This window comes from Cynoglossus semilaevis, chromosome 19 (assembly GCF_000523025.1).
Source record: "Cynoglossus semilaevis isolate Cse_v1.0 chromosome 19, Cse_v1.0, whole genome shotgun sequence".
NCBI classification, from domain to species: domain Eukaryota; kingdom Metazoa; phylum Chordata; class Actinopteri; order Pleuronectiformes; family Cynoglossidae; genus Cynoglossus; species Cynoglossus semilaevis.
Genome location: NC_024325.1, coordinates 2,602,409 through 2,623,276, shown reverse-complemented (window position 1 = coordinate 2,623,276; position 20,868 = coordinate 2,602,409). Strand labels below are relative to the sequence as shown.

Here is a 20,868-nt window from a genome sequence, read left to right as displayed (position 1 = left end):
TTTTCCAAATGTCAAAATAAAATCCTGCTGCAACCGGTCCAACTCTGTTACATTTCTGTGCTTTCAATCTGTTGATCTGCACCGTCCCTAGTTTCTCCCTTTACAAAAAACTGTCAGCTTCTTCAAAAACAGCAGCTTCATTTGTTTCAAAAATAAAAGCCCTGTTGACTTTTACTGTGTGGAATATATTTTCCAGTCTTACAGAGAGATGATTAGCCAGTGATGCATAGTTACCAGTCTTACAATGACTGATGGAAATAAGAGAGATTGTCTAAAGGTTTATTATTATTATTATTATTATTATTATTATTATTAATTAGTTTATTATTATACCATTTAAAAAAAAAAATATATATATATATATCCAAGTAAGCCCTTGACAAGAAGGCAGCACACACAGAGACTTATATACATATAGAAATGTAAAATAAATAAATAAAAAATCTAATCCCATGATAAACATGTTTTTAGGCTGTGGGAGGGAACCAGAGAACAGAAAGACACCAGTGATCTTCTTCCTAAACCACCACAAAATTCCCTATTCTTTCTTTCACAAAGCATTAAAATTGATTGTTATATTTGGTGGCACCACGTTGTTAACCCCTTTTTATTGGCTTACACCTCACTAAATTAAACAAGCTTGTTCGCCCTAATCGCACCTGCTTAATTTTAATGCAGAACAGCCGTAACATTTTAATAGGAGGGCAGCGTTGATGCTGCGGTCCCTCCTCTAATCTCCGTCTGACCTCTCGTTTCCCATTCGCACCATCTTTAAATACAAAAACCTGCCAGGATTAATTGCTTTCGACACTGAACCTTTGTTTACGCTGACCTCCGTGACCTTATTAATCTTGACTGGGAACAAATTGTTCAGCCTCCTGCGTCTGCATATGAGAAGTCACCGGTTCCCTCTTTCCATGTGGGGCACTTCTGGGGGTCCAAAAGCCATCACCCAGCGGGATTACCTGCAGATGGATTATTATATCATTTATGATAGCGGAGGTGGAGGCCAACGTCAATTTGATAGAGATGGACACCGAGAATGGATAACATCAGATGGAAGAATATAAGAAACATATGTTTGGACAGGGAATTGATTTTTCTTCAGAACTGAGAGCAGAGAATACTGGGTTCAATTCCCACATAGCCCTAATGGTGCCTCCTGTGGCAGCCTGTGTTGGTTGCAAAGACACTGTAAAACACACTGTAAATTTCCTCATTGTTGGACGAATAAAAGATTTAATTATATTCAATTATTATTATGAGATCGATTCAGGGTTATGACAAAGTGGTTTTCAGTTTCAGTTTATAGCTCTTGTCCTGACGAGTGCATGTGCACAGATGGCACCATGGATGAGGGAGACACTCCTCCAGATTTATAGTGACTCTGATCAGCGCCCCCCACTGGCCATTATTGTAAAGAAAATTAAAGGCTGTTAACTGTCATCTGTGTCAGTGTCTTCGTTTGGGCTCCGTAACATAAGCCTGGGAAGATGATCAGAGCATCATAGGGCGTTAAATTAGAGTCAACTTTTACCAAACACAAGAGCACAAACTTTACAGCACAAACTATACGTATAACTGCGCAGAGCAACATGAACGAGTGGCAGACGGACAAGGGGAGACGCTGAGAGATGCTATGATGCATGAGCCAATCAGCAGGAGACAATCAGCAGGAGCCAATCAGCAGGATCCAATCAGCAGGAGCCAATCAGCATGGGGAACAGAAGAGCATGCTCAATGTTGTGTTCGATCTCCTCTAGGTAAACAAAGCTACCATTGATGTCTTTTAGTTTATTTTTACTGTTTAATTTTTTTTAAGTTAGAAAATGTTTTTTATCACAAAAATATTGAAAACATTGGAAATGTAAAGAAATTACCGTAAAACAACTAATGTTCAGTTGGTGACATTTTTTTTTCCGAGTTTGCTACAAGTAATGCTGCGTTCGAGTTGTACTCAAATGTTGGAATTTGCAAGCTCCAGGTCAGATTTTTAAACAGAACCTAACACTCTAGGTGATTGGAAATCTCAGAGCTTGCTCCCCCCACTCCACACCCCCCGCTTCACTCTTGCCTTGTTACATTGTGGATCTATATTTTATGAATACAGAGGAGCAGAATGGAGCAGAAATGAGTTTAAAAACCGATTGGAAAATATGAAAAGCTTCAGTCCACTTACAGCAGCAGTTTTAGACTTTTACCTTTAGACTTGAAGGTAAAAATCAAGCTGTACATCATCTGACATGTTCTTATTACACGTATTCTTCATCCTATAAATGGTGATTGTGTGTAGGTGGCCCACCCAGTAGCAGAATGAAGCAGAAGTGAAGTGCTGACTTGAGTGAAGATTAGAGTAAATGGTCGAACAAGACCGGAGCAGCTACTGTCAAAAATGGCAACCGGGGACTGGTATAATTGTGTCTGGCAAACACTGAAGTCGACATGGTGGAGCTGAGGCAGTGAAAGAGCAAAAATAGCTGTTCTCCAGCGATGACTGAAAACTGGCAGGGCCGCAGTTTTCGCACTGCTGTGGCCTGAGGTGGTGAGTGGCTAAATGTTTGCAAGTGGAGAGGTGAAGCAGCGGGAGAGAAGACCAGGAGCCACACCTTTGTGTGGTACATTTACACAAACACACTCTCACACACACACACACACACAAAGCCCTGTAGTCTGCACCTGAGTAGAATTCGCAATAATGTTAAATAAATCATATACAGTCACCAGCTGCTGCTGAATTGTTGCTGCACTGTATCGCATTTTGACAACTCCCAGCCAGAAAATGACTAGAAGGGATCTGTTGGTCGGAGTCTGAAGATACTGTACAGTAAGTCTTCACCGCTAATCGTCATCAGCACAAAATAGTAGAAATACAAAAAGTATTGCAATGGCAATAAAGGAAATGTACTTGCTTTATTGTTCTACTTTTTCTCATTTATTTTTTTTATTTGCTATTTTTCAATAATTTAAGTTTATGTTCATTCTGTGCTAGGGTCTGCGGTCAAATTCCCAAATTGCCATGTGGAGTCATAGACAGTATATAAGAAATGTCATGATTTACCTCGATTAATCATGATTAATTGAAATAATTCAACATTTTTAACAACCATATTTTAAAAAAAATTAAAATGTTCTGTGTGTTGCTGGGACAAAAAAGACAAACAGCTGGTACATGTTTGCGTTTCACTTTGGTTTTAGTCCAAATCATAGAATTATTAGGTGGGAAAATGACAAGAAAAATATGCAAATGTCTATGAAGTTGAAGGATTACTATATAACGATATATAGTGATGATACTGTACATATTATATTATCAATAATGATGATGGATGGACGGTGTTTTTATCATTGTATTTTAAATATATAGTTAACTGTCCATAATTGTGTCCCCTTGTTGAAATGCATCACTACTTTAATCAGATGAATTTTAAAAATGAATGAATAAATGAGCACAAAGTGTTCATTTTAACAGCCATATAATAAGATATTCCTGCAGTAGACATTTGGTGGTGAAAGCCCTTTTTTTAACCTACGTGACAGAAACGTTTTAATCTCCCAGAGCCTGATTCCAGCAGTTTGAAACTCCGACTTCCATTAAGTCACACACTTCTCCCCAATGCACTGCTCATCAAACTTACATAGATCTGCAGTTAAGGGAGCAGAATGGGAAAAATCACAGAGGCCACCATTAAAATTCAGAACCACATCCGAATTACTTATTTATAATTGTAAAGTTAAAAAAGTGTTCAGTTGATGTAGTGGCCAGGATCTAGGAGAACTGAAACACTGGTATGAAGGGTTAGAAAAATATATTATTTAAAATCTGGCAGCTTAATTAGAGAAAATAAAATGGAAAAATGAACAATGTTTGCTACCTGTAGTGCAGTGTGATCAGCAGCAGTTAATTAAACAAAATGAGACGTAGTCCCCGGGAAGATTATCAATGATGCATCACAAGCAGTGTGGAAATTCACCGTGGTGCCACAGGATCCACAGACCATGATGGGGATGTAATGATAAACAAACAACAATCGCCTGTGATGAAGACAACTGAGCAGTCTTCATGATCCGTCCACCTCTGGCTGCCTCTCATAATGCTGTCCCGCTGCTCACTGACTGAGCTGATTTCTGTCTCCTCTACCACCACTGCATCTGCTCTCCTTTACTACACTCTACTTCACTCTTTCACAGCTGACATTTCTTGCTTTATGCTTCCTTTGGCTTCACAGGTATGTCAGTGTTCTTGTGCTCCCAGCTGAAAAGTACAACATGGGTTTGAATCCCTGTGGGTTTCAGGAGCTGGCACTGTTTTACTAGATGGAAGAGCACAACCACTTTAGAGTATATTCCAGTCCCTCTGGTGCTGCTAGTGGAATACTAAATATGTTTGATTCACAATTTGTACATTATCATCTCTGTGGCTGTGTGTTCTCTCTATGATCAGTAAAAGTCAAAGAATTACCTGAGAAACAAACTCTTTGACATAACATATGGGCCACGCAGTGAAAGGGCGGTTAATGCCTTTGCTTTACAGCAAAGTGATTGCCAGTTTAAACTGGTGGTTTGTGTATATGGAGTTTGAATTATTTAAGGCTATTGAACCACCAATCTTACTTATTCAGTACAATGAAAGTAAGCATAACTAAAAAATAGGACTGGATTAAGAAAATCTTTAAATATATTTTGATGATGATCCAAATGTAAATCCTTACATCTTTAGAAAGGTTTTTGTCTGTCGTAACACCGACATAAGTGATGTAGCTCTTTGGCTCCTAGTATTAAACTCAGTGAAGTTAATTTAATGAGGAAAAACCTCAGTCTCAATTGAGAGATTTTTTTTTACCTTTGAGATTCGTTTTCGCACCGACACACGTTTTGGTAAATATTCGGTTAGTGTTAAGTGGACTTTGCGCTGCTACAGGGAAACAAATCCACTCAGTGGTTTTATTGGTCCGTGGTTACTTTGGGGAGATGTGCTGCAGTTTTGCTCATTAAATGATTAAATCTGCCCTTTGGAGTCTGCACTATTGCACGTTAGTTGCCCTTTTCCCCTCTGTGAATGCAACACAGGCACTGAAATCAAAGGAACACTGAATATGTAAATGTGTAGGACAATTAAAGGAACAAAAACAGATGAGTAAATTCATAAATATGACTTTTGAGGAATACGTTAACAGAAAAAAACATTTTTTCGGTGTATTAATTGATGACCTATACCAATGAAGGAATTACTAACATGAAGAAAATTAAACCAGAGAATATCACTGAAGCAGTTGAAAGTGCATCCATTGTTATTCATGACTCTTTGTCCACATCCACTATTTTCTCATCCCCCGGCCAAGTTAAGCTACAGCCACACCATTAACGTCCTGATGTCAAAGCAATTAACTGCTGCATTACTTTCTCTGTGCAATAAAATACACTCCAAATGTTTTCGGGGAACTCAATAAACATCTGCATCCCGTTCCGTCTTCCAGAATCCGACCTTCGTTCTGCGGCAGGACGTAGCGTGATCTGATAAGGCTGACGTGTGTCTGCCTCTCTCAGCGATCTACGACCTCTCCCTCCACAGCCCTCCTTCACCCAGAGTTTACGATCCCACTCTTCACTCCTGCTGCTGCTCGTGTTTCACTCTGCAACTGTTGTTCTTCACTTTCGTCCTCTTCGTCAGTCGTGACATGTATTATGTAAAGTTTAGGAAGACAGAGGAGAGTCAAGAACCAGAGGTGGAACCAAGTCATTGCTTTGCAAGTCACAACTAAGTCTCGAGTGTTTGCACTCAAGTCGGAGTTAAGTCTCAAGTCAAGACAGGTAAAGTCCGAGTCGAGTCCAAGTCAAGACTGAAAAGTGTCAAGTCAAGTCCCAAGTCCTGCCGTTTCTCTTTCGAGTCCTTTTAAACAAAATAATAATATATTTACACAGATCACTGCCACTCGTTTTTTGTTGAAGCACTCGTAGTTTTTAAAAGTGAAGTCATGAGTCATTGATGTTAAAGTTAAAGTCGAGTCTAAAGTCATTAAATTGAAGATTCGAGTCTGACTCGAGGCCAAGTCTTGCGACTCGAGTCCACACCTCTGTCAAGAACCATGACAGGGACTGTTCATCCCTGTGCTCACCTGTAGGCATTATTATACCGCTGGTCATGTGACACGCTTGTTGTGTAACAGTATGAAAGATACAATGCCAAACAGTCATGGTTAATCAACCACTGTGATATTCAATAGTGTGGTCTTATTTGCTGATACCTGTTGTGAATGAAGTATCTATTATGCATTGGGTACAAGTACAGACCAAGGTAGGAAATCTAACACCCAGAAACGACAGCAGTGTTTCCTGTTCCACAGGTGATGCGCTTGTGTGATGTCAGAAGCAGTTTCTGATAGGCTGCAGAGGTCATGTGGTGGCTGTCCAACCCCCATCCCACCCCACCACCCAACACGGGGGGTATTTATGCAATTATAAATGTAGCCTACTTTGTCACTAGCTTCTCTGTGAATGAGATCTATAGACACTGTGACTCAGGGCTGCTGTATTTACTCAGTACTTTCAAATACTGTAGATCCTCTGTTGCACAGACTGTTAATATCACCAGGGGATTGAAGGTTACCATCCGGCATTTGCTCTTCTACCTCCACACAGAGGTCAGAAGAACAGATTAGCTAATAGCTGCTGGAGGGAAGTTGAATATTTTTAGCCAAATTTGGCTTCAGGGTGATCGGTTCTGCCTGACCCATCCTCTGAGAACAGTCTCTCTGTAGCTCTCTAATTATTTAATCACCTTAATAAAACCATAAACTGAGGGGGAAAATGTCAGGTAAAAGCTGAAATTACAATAGTTATATTTTTCACATTTAATGTAACTTTTTAGATAACCTAGGAGTCACAGGCTCACTCAGGTGAATATTCTCCCAAGATCCATATATTATCATGACAGGATATTCACGGTGAGGTACAAATGAAAAAAAAAAAATCTATAAATCAAATTTGATAGGAAGACAAAGTTATCTACAACCCACACAAAGACAGCGTAGCTAAAGTGCTGGGATATGAATTGTGGCTCACTTCCCCACGTGCTGTAATATTCTTGTATAAAGACTTGATGATTTATGTTCACAGTCTGTTCCCGGTATGATTTCTATGTCATTTATTGCAACCGGACCATATGAGATCACAGATAAATCTGTAAAAAGGGTAGCGCACCATAATGTCGCTGTTGTTTGTGCGTTTCCCTCCACAGTCATTAGCCTCGGTTTGTTTGTGCATCTGCGTGTGTGATTAAACAGAGCGTGGTTTTCATTTGACAACACAGGACAGACCCAGTGTTGGAGAAGGGTTATTAATTGCTTTCTAATAAAATCAAATGAATGGATTGAACCACGTTGGATCTCAGTTCTACGTTTAATAATATTGATCATAACGTTGTATTTGCAGAGAGTGGAAATAGAAAAGCCTAATGAGATCGTTCGGCTTCACCCCCAAGGCAATTTGTCACAGGGGCGACATGATTAAAGATCACACCTTACAGAGGTTGGATTACTTACAATCACAATGACGGAGCCTCTCGACATTGGTTCACCATTTGTCACATGACAATATGATGTAACACCGCATTAAATGTCACTTACTTGCATAAGAATCAGAGTTCAGGGCCGTTTGTGTGAGAATAATTCCTTAGAGAAAATACATATATACTTATATATATATATTAAATATATATATATATATATATTAAAATCAGACTCAACAGTGCAGTCTTTTAACATCTGCCGTTATTGTCATTTTTCAGTCTTCTGTGAAACACAAAAACAAAACTGCAACCCCCAAAAAAGTAATTTTCCATCCTTGGGTGGCACTTCAATTATAATCGCTCTTTTTTAACTGTAAGCACTTCGGTGTTTTTTTTTTTTTAAACCTCATCTCTAAATCTTTCTGTGTTTTCTTTTTCATTTAAATACTTAATATTCTGCGCAAATGTCCCTAACCATTATGTCATACTAAAATGAAAAATGTTCTCCTTTATCTTGAGAAAACCAGAGGGGTCAAGGCAAGGTCTCGTTCCCTGCAAACAAGAGAGTATAATGCAAATGATTTGTATCGTTTTTTTTTCCGTCAGGAACGACTAGATGCCATCGTCCTTCTTCTCGGGAAACACGAACGCAAAAAGAACGTGCGACAAACGAGTTGATTATGTGTTTGTTGTTGAAAGACGTTTTAACTGCACACAGTGACCCACAACTTGGTACATTTAAATATAAGGAGTAAAAAAGACACACACACACAGAGCAATTATTACACATCCAGATAAGTCAGATTACCCCTGCTCTAACCTGGCCTTGGCACACTGCGCATGCTCCGCTCTTTCCTCATTGGCTTAGAGCCTGAAGATGGAGAACAAGTACTGAGTACCACACCGTGATAATACAGAAAAAACTGTCTCTAAAATCACACTGAAATGGTGAGTGATGGGTTGGAAGCCAAGTGTGCAGAAAACAATTGAACAAACAGCATGTCATTTAAAGGTTGGACTTTCCTCGTGTGTGTGTGTGTGTGTTTTTTTTAACCTAGAGATGAGGCCATTCGTCGATATTAACAACTCGGAAGAGTTTAATGTGCATGTAAAAGGTGTTTCTCCCTCTTTCCTTTCCTCCCTCCGTCCCTCCCTCCCTCCATCACTCACTCACTCAGCGTGCCAGACACTGTGTCGGCCAAACAGCGCTATTTGCTGGAGCAGGACTGGCACTTCTCCAGACCATGGGGGTAGCAGGCTTGGCATCGTAGATCACTGATGGACTCATTGAAGCGGTTCGCCAGCATAGACAGCTTGCTACCATGACACAGAGAGCAGGGAGCACAGCCTGAGCCGCCACAATGCTGGCAGCTGTCTGCCTCCTGGTGAAAGAAGAAACACATTAGAGAGGAGAAGAAGTTGGGGCGCGGGGTGGGGGGGCGGCAGGGCAACTGAGAGAGGAAAAAAAACAGGATTGGGGGAATGAAGGATGCTGGGAGATGATAGCTGGAAGTTCACAAGATGAAGTTAATGCATTCATCCCAAACTGTGCTGTGTTTAGCATCCAGTCCTGTTTGGCATTTATAGGTCATTTTGAAGACTGGCACAATTGAATACCCCCCTCAGTTTGTCTGCTTCGTTTTGTTTGAATAATTGCAAATTATTCAATATCCTGACTCCGAATAAGCCGCCTGTGTGAGAGCTGTATCCAGTTCATGGACATGACACCAACACTACCACGCAGTCGACAGAACTTAAATGGATTTTCTCTGACAAACACAATGGCTAACCACCTTAGCATTTCTTTTTCTTTTTGTTTTTGTTTGTTTTTTTAAGTAGGTCTGTCTGTCTGTCACTTCTACTGTCAGCTAATTATAACAGAAAACACTTACAGTAATGAGAACAGCCTGCACATTACTGATAATGGCAGCCAATGTATGTTGGCCTCTGTTTAAAACATTACTGAAATATTCCTCAGGAAGGAAATTGAAGGTTTCGCTACTATGTTATATATATTTTTTAATTTTATATATATTAATTTTTGTTTGCCTTTTCTCCATGCAGACGTACAGCTCTGGTCATTCAGTAAAGCTCATTAGCAGAACATGATTTTTGCTGTATGTTTAGTTGTTTAAATGTAACAGAATATTTGCAGAACAAATTAAAAAATATGGTTTAGGAAACTAGTAAATACCAACTGGATTAAAAAAAAAATCAAAAACATAATTAAGAGGATGAGGCTTCTGATATCTGTGTCAAGGTTAAGGAGGTGTAACCTTTTATTGGTGTTTTTATTTTTTTTTTTCAAAAATAAAAGTGAATTTAAAATCAATTTGAACTTAGTGATTGTGATGGTGACAACTTTAAGAGTTTTTTATTATTATTATTTGAATTTGAATGTATTGATTGGAAATTGTTCAAAATATTAAACACTGTACACTAAATACTGCCACCTAAATGTGTCCACATCAATTTCACAAATTACATACATCAATTGTCCACATCAATTTCACAAATTACATACTGTGATATCATTACACAGTTTAAGCAGATTCTGTAGTACAGTAGTAACCTGCAGACAACACCATACACTTTGGTCTATTCTGTGCTGTGATTGAATGTAATGTAATTATGACGAGGTTAGAATGTATTAAATGTTTAGTGTTAAAGAAAGTTGTGTTTACTACAAATATAAAACACCATACATATTGGCAGTGATAATATTTGTGAAATGTAGGTAAATATTCACGCCTTTGGTTAATTATACAGAAGAAAAAAATTACCATTTTACCCTGTGACAAAAAAGTAAAAGGAGCCAAGGAAAGAGGGCAGTAATCATCCCGAGGGGTGAGGATGAGTCAGGATGGGAGAGGAGAGCAGAGGAGCAGTAATACTCGCAGGCTGATAAGTGGCAGGCAAATGCTGCAAGGGCAGAGGAAAACTGTGGACTCATCAGTATATGTTCACAGTTGATAGATAACACAAGGACAATGGGATGGAGGCTGCTGCAGCAGGATGAGGCCGTGGAAAAAAAAGGGGAAAATAATGGCAGGACAAATAAGGTGGAAGTTACAAGGAAAGACAGTGAAGACAGTGGTACGAGAACAATCGGCCCTTTGTGGATGGCTGTGATTTACAGGAATAATAACAGACGTAAGAACAGACATATTGTTGCACAGAAGCCATTTTCCTGGAAGCTGAGCTGAGATAAAGTAACAATGGAGAGACATATGCTTGAAAGGAAAAGGGAAGAAAGGGACACGGGGGGATGTGAAGAATTTTAAAAATGAGCCGATCAGGACCATTACCTTGGTCTTCATCTCACTCCTCTGCCTCTCCCCCTTGTCCTTGTCCTCCCTGACCCGTGAAGAAGGACTCTTGGTTCTCCTCCTGCTTGTCCTCTCCTTGGCCTTTGGGTATTCTTCCAGGTCTACGTGAGCATCTGCGTGGTGCCGCGGTTCTTCGGGATTCCTCGGCGGAGCTCTGATGATGCGCAAATTGCTGGTGTAGATGATAATTTTGCCAAAATCTAACACCTGGGACTGAAGAGAACACAAATTATAATATTTTCCCTCCATCACTTTTACTCAACAGCAGCTGCGCAGCCTATAGGAAGAAATATATCTCAGTGGCCGCCCCAGCGTGTCACTGTAGCTCACCGGAGTCTTGGAACAAAACAAATGCATCTGGCCGCCCTCTGGCCACAACTCCTCCATTATGCATGTTCATTTACAACTAAAAAGGCTGTGTGGACACGAGTCACAACCATTAGGCCGTTGTGAAAATTAGCTTTGTCAGAGTTGCAAATTACTAGCAACTGGTATAATGGAGAAAATAACTCCCATTTGCATGAATACGACTTAAAAAATACACATTTCTGGAGCTGAAATGTTTATGAAACACTATAACATTACACACATATTATATACATATACATGTGTATAGATAGATGGATGATGGATGATGGATGATGGATGATGGATGATGGATGATGGATGATGGATGATGGATGGATGGATGGATGCATAGATTTTTATGTCATTTTACACGTACTCCTTAATCAGGGTCATAGGGCAAAGGTCAGCGTCAACCTAGACCAGGGGTCTCAAACTCAATTGAAGTGAGGTTCACTGCTGACATCATTGTTTATTGAAAGTCCACATCAGTGTTTTCAATTATGTTATTAACAACTGTTAATAATAAATAAAACAATAATAAATAATAATCTAATGATTAATTAGAATAAAACAATGCAAATCAACGATAAAAATGTTTTTTTCTCAGAGGTTTCTGACCCCTAACCTACACAGTAAACAAGTCAAATACAGGAGTAGATACTGTATAAACACAAACAACCGTCCATTTTCACAATTATACCACGGATACAATTACTCTTGAGTGTTTAATTAACCTAATCCCATGGTTTTACTCTGGAAGGAAATCTGAGTGGCCTGAGAAAAGCTACAGAGAGAGAGAGAGAGAGAGAGAGAATATGAAACTCTACAGAAAACACCAGGGATCAGCTGACATCTGGGATCTCCTCCGCCTCCTCCTTTAAACCATGCTCACTCAGTAAACTACATCCAAATTCCTGTCTTCCACTGATAGATGTGATTAATACCAACCACGGTTGCGAAACCTACGCTGCGCCAGCGGCCAATAAACCCGACCTTCCAGTCATCCCATCAGTTTTTGCCTTTTCGTGCCAAAGATTAGTCAGTGAATCTACAACCGAAAAAAGGTCAAGACTAGAGAGCTGCTGTAATCTGATGATCCTCCCTTATATCACTAGAATTTTTATTTTGTCTTGTACCTCCTTTCACAGTGAGGCAGACAGACATGAGAGCACTAGTAGGGACAATGAAGAATCTTTAAAAGTGGTAGCTTACATTGGCGTCTCCCTCTGCTCCCTCACTCAGGCCAACAGCGGGCTTGTAGCTCCCGATTCCTCGGTACACATTTATTCTCTGGGCTATGAGCCCAGTTGGAGGATAGACACCTGGGTAAAGAATGAAAGCATTTGTCAGTACAGACGGAGCGCTGAAGAATTGAACGCAGACACTAGTTTGTCTACCAGATATGTGTGTGTGTGTATTTGTGTGTTAGTTGAATAAGAGAGTAAAGAAAAATCCATTAGATAAGAAGTTTGTCTTTACTTACTATAAATTTAAATTATGACTAATGAGCAAAGGAGTTATTTTTATATTTATTCTGTTGTATTTATTCATTGGTAAATCACTGTGAACATTCATGAACTCTTTTGCAAAAAACTGGATTTAAACCATTCACTGGAACTGCTCACACATCACTTTTGATCTGTGGTAATTAGTTGACCTATGACCCCAGACAGGAAATAGTTCAGCCACCTCTGTCAAAGGACCCAATGTTATTTCATACGAGTGTTTTTTTTTTCTTTTGTACAATGAACTTAGACAATTAACGTTTATTTGCAAGATTTCCAGGCAACTTCATTTCCTGCTGTTCAGACGGTTTTTCTCTCCAGTTCTGAGTTCAGTCTGCCCTTGGCAGCTCCCAACAGCTTCACAATTAAATAAAAGCCTTTATTTCACCGACGTAAAAGGCTCAGAAGGCATTTGAAAAATGCTTTTAGGATATATTAGAGGTTAAAATGTGACTCGACTTCTCCACTGTGAGCAGCTCTAATGACTTGCTCTATTAAAAAAAAAAAAACAATGACCTGAACATGTTATTTGTTACAACTGGAAGTCCACTATTACACATTTTAACACTCTGGCCTGGATCACTGGGCGTGTCCTGATAGGTCATCGGCCTGATTGGTGTTAATGTATGAATTTAAACCTAGCAGTAACGGTAATGAAAACTTAATGAAATGTTAAAAACTATAATAACAGACACGACTGTTCTACATCAGGGGCCACATTCAGCCTGATTAGATGTCAAGTGGGTCGGACCAGTACACTCATAACATAATTACCTAGAAATAACAATAACTCCATGTTTCTCTTCATATTTAATGAAATATAATTTGTCAAAAGATTACAAATGGGAAGTGTTTGCGCATTTTTCCACTTTCAAAGTGGCACACCCCCACCCCCCCAGTGTGCCGGTTTTGGTCAGCAATCCCTAGATTTGACACCCCTGTTCTACACCAATGTAATATTGTTCCTATATTATTCTCTTTGTTCGATCAAATCGGGAGACGTCATGATTGCATTCTAATCATAGCACTGAACTCAGCACACACAAATACAAACATGCTGCACAGCCTCCGTCCACATTTTTTTTGCACATTTGTTTACTTGTGAAGACAAACACATGCGAAGGCAAACACAAGCCCAGTAATTTCATGCAAATCAGTCAAACATTGTGGGCTTAAATACTGCGGACAAAGGCAGAGAACACACACTGTTTGTCAAGTTTAAAAAGAGAGTTGTGCTTGAATCCCACCTTGCTGGTCCCCATGAGGGTCTTCGAACCCACAGAGCTGCTCCACCTCCAGGTGGCTGGGGGGGATCTTACGGTGGACAAAGCTGTGAGGGTATTTCTCCTCAGGACTGTCCAGCTCCTGACCATCCTCGTACACATGCTTCAGCACTCTGCCGCTGTAGGAGGACGCCAACTTGAACCTAACCTGTGGTTCAGACAGGGGTAATCAGCAGTGATGTTCTGTCTTTACTGCAGTGACTGTGACAGTGACTTTGTATGTATGCTAACTTGAACCTACGCTAATCTGTACCTTTGAAACAAAAGGAAGGAATCTAAAGAGTTTGGTAATTATGAGATTATATCTATCTGGAGTCAGAAGTTAGAACAACAAAGTAGGAGTTCCTTTAATTTAAACATCAAGCACAAAGTCGTTTACTGCAGATGTTGGAAATACTTGGAGCCACAAACAGTAAATCCTCTAAACAAGACTGGAGTAATGGAGAAGGAAAAAAAAATCAATGTTTCTACCCCAAAACAGCTTCAAAACCCTCGGACCAAAAATAAAACAATTCCAAATAAATAAATAACTCACCTTCCTTGGATTGGTGCTCTCGTAGCGCTTATTGAGTTTTTTCTGAAGTTCCTCCATGTCTGTGTGCTTGATGGAAGAAGGGACACAAGTGAGCACATCAGTCCATCCAAGGAGCTCCTGACATCAGCTGCACACCGAGGTTTCTGAGGAAGAACAGATGGTAACAGGTAAAGGGATTGATCGATGAATCGCTGTCTGGGTTTTTGTTTTTTGTTTTTTCCAAACAGTGATGGGACGGAAATGTTTTCTCCCTGTGTCGTGGGTTTTGACTCTACCTGCTGTTTGGAGGAACCCACCTCTCTGGCTCCCTGTGCTAAATTATTCACGGCTAGATCGAATGCACAAAGGGATAGTTGAGAAACTAGAAGCTTTGTCATCAAATAATTATGATCACCAAAAATAGATGGCAGTTGGAGGCTGTTTAGAGCAGCAGGAAAAAGAGGGCTGAATGTTGTGCGTGTGTGTGTTAGAGAGAGAGAGAGAGAGAGAGAGAGAGTGATGTCATCTGTGTTTTGAAGAAAATGTGGTCTGATGTCACTTCTGACTGAAACACACACATCAAAAACAATTCTGCTGCTCTATTTATTCAAGATCTATCTTTAGTCGGTCTCTAAAAAATAAAATAAAACCACAGAACAGTGAAGCTCAGGTTTGTAAAATTTACAGTTAATATTTAGAACTACAATGAGTCGTAATTACAACAGATCTAAGAAAAAAAAAGGATCAAAGTTATTGACAGTAAAAATGGAGGCCGGTGGAGTCTTAATAATCCAAAGAGCCAGCAAAGGCATCAAAACATCGGCATATTTCTAGTCAGAAGAAAGAGGCCTCGGCTTAAAAACACAGGGTACGAACGCAGACACAAGGAAGAAATACTGGAGGAGGAAACAAACTGACAGGCAGCAGAGACAGAGAGGAGACAGAGGGTTGTGTAGAGACAAGGGAGGAGTTAACAAGACACAGGTGGAGGAGGTGAAGTAATCACCGCGGAGGGAAAACTTCGCAATCGTGTGGACACGGAAACCACGATGGAGGAAACGAGCGAGGCACAAAAGAACCAAAGGGAACGAGCAGAAGAGACGGAAAAATAAATGAAAGTATAGTAGTATTTGCATAGACACATATTTATAAACCATCAAACTTTGACCGAATAACTCCCTCATTCTTTATGGTTATGAACTGTAATTCATTAACCATTTATGACCAGAGAGTTATCCATAAGTCATTGTTTTGATATTTATATTTTCTATGCAATTAAGTAGAATTAAGTAACATTATTATTATTATTATTATTATTAATTGTAATAAATACAAATATTGTTATAGTAGTAATAATAATAACAACAACAATAATAATAATAATAGTTATTGATTTATGTATTTGTTTGTAATTGTTTTATTATTGTTATTATTATTATTAGCCCTAGTGTGTTGTGTTGTTGCATTTTCAACAGTGCATCTCAACTAATCCTTGTCAATAAAGTAACTAAAATTGTAACTTAAATGCAGTATATTGTCTCATCCCTCGAACTATAAAAACTCCGTGCAGAAGATCATTGAACCAAGAGCCATGTTTTTTTTTTAGAATTCCCTGGAGTTTCCACTCACCAAGACAACAGAATAAATGGCTTGCTCAAAAGAATAACTTTTGGAAGCATCTGAGTGCTTTGTCTTATGTGGGCTGCTTGAATTCATGAATTTTTATTACTGATTTGTCTTTTTTTTTATTACAATTCAATTTTTATAACACAATATTCTCGAAAGTTGGACGATTAAATCTGAGAAAATATCCTCTTCATTTCTTTTTCATCAAATAGTTTCTCCTTGCCTTTGTTAAACCTGTAAAGACCGTAGCTGTCACGTAGCTCTTCATGGAAATGCCTGGAGTCAAACTCCACAAATGTATCGGCCGTACTGGAGCTGGAGCTTACTCCAGTATGCAGTTGGAAAAAAATGTTTGCCATGTTCATCACCTTTCATCATACATCATAGATTATATACAGAATTATTATTACTGCCTGATCAGGTCTGAAAATTGATAATAATTTTGATTTTGTAAAACAATGTCGTTTTATATGGAATACAATAATACTGCTTAAAGCATCAGATGCGTAAAAGGTTGCGGGTTTGAATCCTGGCCACAACTTTTTTTTAAAATTTTTTCAAAGCGCAGTCTTCATCTCCTGTCTGTGTCTCACAGATGGGTTAAAAGCAAAGAGACATTTTCCTTTCAAAATAAATAGAAAAATAATTTAAATTGAGACGTACACTCAGGTGAGATTTATATATTAAAATATATAATTTCACATTTGATATTTTCATACTGACAGCCACTAGGGGGCACTCTAGACCCGTGTGCCAGTATCTGCTACCCCTGTACCACTGAAAATGTACATGTTCGTTATTTTCACACTGATAGCCCTTAGAGGGCACTGGTGCGACTTATAGTCCAGAAAATATGGTAACCCTGATCGCCGAGATTATTATTTCCTTTAAAGAGATGCCAGTCATTTTATCACTGATAGTGAGGACATTGTTGAAACATGAGGGGGAGAAAAGAGGGACTAAAGAAGGAGACGGGGAGAGTGTGTTAAGTTCCTTCACTTTCCTCTAATCAGATTGCAGAACAAGCAAGTGTGGTCACTCAAGTGAGAAATTGTTTTGCGCTCCAAGCAGTGACGGAATCGTTTAATGCTTCAGGATTCGTGCTGCTTCCAGTTAAAATGATTGCGACTGTAAATAAGTCTCTTGTCATTATATTAGCGAATCATGTATATTTGATTGTCCCCATTATCCTCCCTAAACATATTATGCAGCATGAGCTGTGAAATGATGTCAGCTGCAGATCTATGAAGAAAACGTTGGCACATGCTGTCAAACTCTCCATACGATTCACCAAGCTCTGATGTAGGCTAATAAAAAAGAATAAAATAAAAAAAATTAAATTAAATTACGAATAAATACATAATTTTATAAGCCCCATTAGAGTATTTATATTTTCATTTTAAACCTCTTTTTTTACCAGCAAAACAAAACCAAAGCTACATACAATGTATCATTGTTTCTTGCATTAGCAATGTTGCTAACAGCCAGGGAAATCTTATCTTATACATTTTAATAAATCACTAAATTTCAACACATCAGTTTGACCTGGCAGACAACAGTGTTTTCTTTGAAAATGTTTCCGTGCATATTTAAAATTTTTTGCTGTATGAAATCATTAGTCTGTTTCCCTTTGTACATGAGCCATTGAACAAATGGTCTGTGTCTGAAACCATCTGCAGCCATACAGTAGCACAGCCCACGTTACGCCACATCAATGAACGTTAATTATGGAAGTCATTTTGCGTTCATGGAAGCAGGTGCATTGAATTTGAAAAATGTACCCCCAGGGTTCGAGAGTTTCCACAGGAGGTGGTGTGTCCTCGCCGACCATTCGTGTCATCTATGGTTTATTGTACTGTGTTTTTCTTCTTCCTCTTCCTCTTTCCCGTGCAACAAAGACAAATACAGGATCGGTGAAAGTCTCACTCTTTAAAAGACACCAGGTCATTATTTTTGCTTGTACTATTTCTGACACCCTCCCGAGGGAACGTATTGACTGCCGCTCATATCGGCTGCACCTATTTTCAGGCAACAATGAAACAGCAATCAGTCACAAACACTGGATTCTATTTCTCCAGAGCCGTCATTATCCCAAAGGCACAAGGAGACAATATTATTGAGTAAAAGTGGAATAATCCGCTGAGCCGCGCAAGGACAATGAACTGTCCCCCTAACACCACACACTTTAGCCAGGAGGCAATAATCACCAGACGTGTAAAACAAGAGTTGGACGATTTCTGACATAAACTGTAACTATTTAATATCCTCAAATTCAGGTGGTACTTTTAGCCTCCCTCTCCCTCGCGCCGCTCCATGTGCCTGACAGGCATATGTTAGGTAGAATATAAGAGGAAAACAATATAAGACAGGCAGCTGGAGAAAGTGAAATGCTGTAATTAGAGACGCACCAGGGACAACCATGGAGGGAGGGGGGGGGCAAAGGAGCCGAGCGAGAGATATTGACATTGTCTTCTAGTAAATCAAGCCTGAACACAGAGCAGAAGATTCTCAGTGAAGGTTACAGACACAGAAATATCCCTGCACGCCAGGCTCATGATTCATTTAATCACGTGTGTTTTACAGTCGTGAATGAATGGCGTGATCATTTGAATCTGATCATTCTGCATCCGAAGAGACACTTTGATCCCATTTCTGAATCGTTTTTTTATAAACCTAAAGACCAGATAATGTCCTCATGACTGAGTTTTGAGTTTTTCTGAAATTCAGGAAAAAATTAAATCCCAGGATGTAGATAATGGATGCATAAAGAATCGGATTTAGAAGTAAGGAATTTGAATGAAGGGATGTGCGATATTAACGTTCTGCTGATATTCGATATTGTCCAAATACCTAATTTCTGATTCCGATATCAACCGATACCGATAAAGGCCTGGTAATATTTATTTATTTATGTGGACAAACCACTGTATGAGTACAAGATGAATTACATTAGCTGCAATGCTGCCATCTAGTGACTTTCACTTTAATATACAGCCGTTTATCCCCAAAACTATTTTTCGGTCACACATCAAATCCCAGACATTGTGTTTTTGGGTTGTTATTACTGGAGGAAAACGATTCTTACAGATATTACAGAATACGCTTATATTGAACGGCTAAATGAAAGGAGCATTCACCAAAAGTATGAATATCTGTAGAGCAGAAAGGTCATGGCTCACCATAAGAACTCCGTAGAGGATTTTTCTGTCTTTTCAATAAATCCTCTATCAGCCAAAACACTGGGGTTTTTCTGGTCGGAGTTCATCTGCGATGGACTGGAAGAAGAAGAGTCTAAACTTCCGCTTGTTTTTCTTAGCAAAACACATTTTTGAATGCATGTGTCAAAGATCAACAACAGCATCCAGACTGTTATCAACACAGTGTGCAAACCTTATTTTCGTAATGGTGTTAGACTACATCATCTTTACCCAGCATAGATCCAGGTCTGAAATACTGTAGAAGAGTCATATTTCCACTAAAAGAAGACATTTGTCTTCTGAAAATGGCATGAAAATATAAACACACAGAGCAGAAGAGGCAAAAAATAGCCTCAAAGGTATCAGTGTGTTGGTCTTTTACACACTTACTTTGGTCCTTAAGCCTGATAAATAACAGTTCATTACCATAATACTGATAATAACCATTTTCATTCCATTTTTTTAGGGAATTAAATTAATCATTTTCTTGAAATTCGATTTGTAAAAAAAAAGTCAAATCATCTGGGTTGCATTTAGGATTGAACCTCTCCCAATGCAAATCATCTGGTTTGCATTTAGGATTGAACCTCTCCCAATTTTTTTCGGCTGTCTGAAATGCTAATATTGAAGTAGAGATCACACATAAATCACGGGACACCGCAGCCTTGGTTGTGCTCAAAGTGTGTTTAGGTTCGCACCGGATCCAATCTTCCCACCGCCCTGATAAATCAGAAATTGCCTGACAGCTCCCAGTCCCATGACTCTGTGAATATTTGCAACACATTTCAGAATCTCTTCATCACTGCAACAGCTGCTGACGCAGAAGTGGTTTCCAATCCAACAAAGGGCGCTCAGCCTGTTAGCAATTAACCTAGAAATGACTTTATTTATAAGGAAAAACAATCTATGATACATTACAAAAAACCTGGATCAGACTATGACAAAGTGCCATGTGTGGAACAGTAGTTGAAACTGTTGCTGCTCTGTCTTTTAGCATGTTCCTCTTATGTCTTAGTTCTAAACCTATGGTACGATGTAACTTGATTTTCACTGTAAGTCAAAACTCGTTTGTACCTTTGTCACTCACCTAGGCTAACGTAACTTCAAAATCCGGACATTAAACCTTCAGATGAGACTGACTTACACTCGGGAGCCATAATGAAGAAACACTCCCAAAAATACAACACTAATGTATAGTCTAGTGCAGGGGTGCCAAACCACTTCTACAACAGTGGTGTCTCACATAGAACTACTAATATATTTAAATGTCACCATCTTAATCACAGTGTCTATCAAATGACAGATGCTGCCTATCCCAGTGGAGTTCAGTATTTATACTTCATTCCCACTGATATTTTGTCATTTTCATAACTTATGTGTTTTCAGTGCTGAAAATCCCAAAGTTGATGCAGAAACTTTCCGGCTTGATGCTTCAGGGGTCTCCTCCTATGACCCCTCTACCCACTATGATTTTAGTCAAAAGATGATGCATGACAGTCTCCCACAAGTGCTCTCTAACCGAAATGAGATTCAGGACGGGAGCAGGCAAATAAAAGTAGAGC

General features: G+C 39.2%; 1 protein-coding gene across 3 annotated transcripts in view; it reads right to left on the bottom strand.

Moving 5' to 3' along the window:
• Window positions 1-418: 418 nt before the first annotated feature.
• Window positions 419-20,868, bottom strand: part of grxcr2 (glutaredoxin and cysteine rich domain containing 2) — a 40,574-nt gene continuing 20,124 nt past the window's right edge. The window contains exons 2-7 of one of the 3 annotated variants that reach the window (XM_025066008.1): window positions 14,505-14,647; window positions 13,934-14,117; window positions 12,394-12,503; window positions 10,813-11,046; window positions 8,675-8,886; window positions 419-965 (exon numbers count right to left, since the gene is read on the bottom strand). In XM_025066008.1, coding sequence (XP_024921776.1) covers window positions 8,713-8,886; window positions 10,813-11,046; window positions 12,394-12,503; window positions 13,934-14,117; window positions 14,505-14,561 — 759 coding nt within the window. In that variant the 5' untranslated portion in view covers window positions 14,562-14,647 and the 3' untranslated portion in view covers window positions 419-965; window positions 8,675-8,712. Of the gene's footprint in view, window positions 966-6,024; window positions 8,887-10,812; window positions 11,047-12,393; window positions 12,504-13,933; window positions 14,118-14,504; window positions 14,648-20,868 lie in introns of those variants that run through there. The other 2 variants (XM_025066009.1, XM_017041433.2) reach the window with 2 other exon arrangements.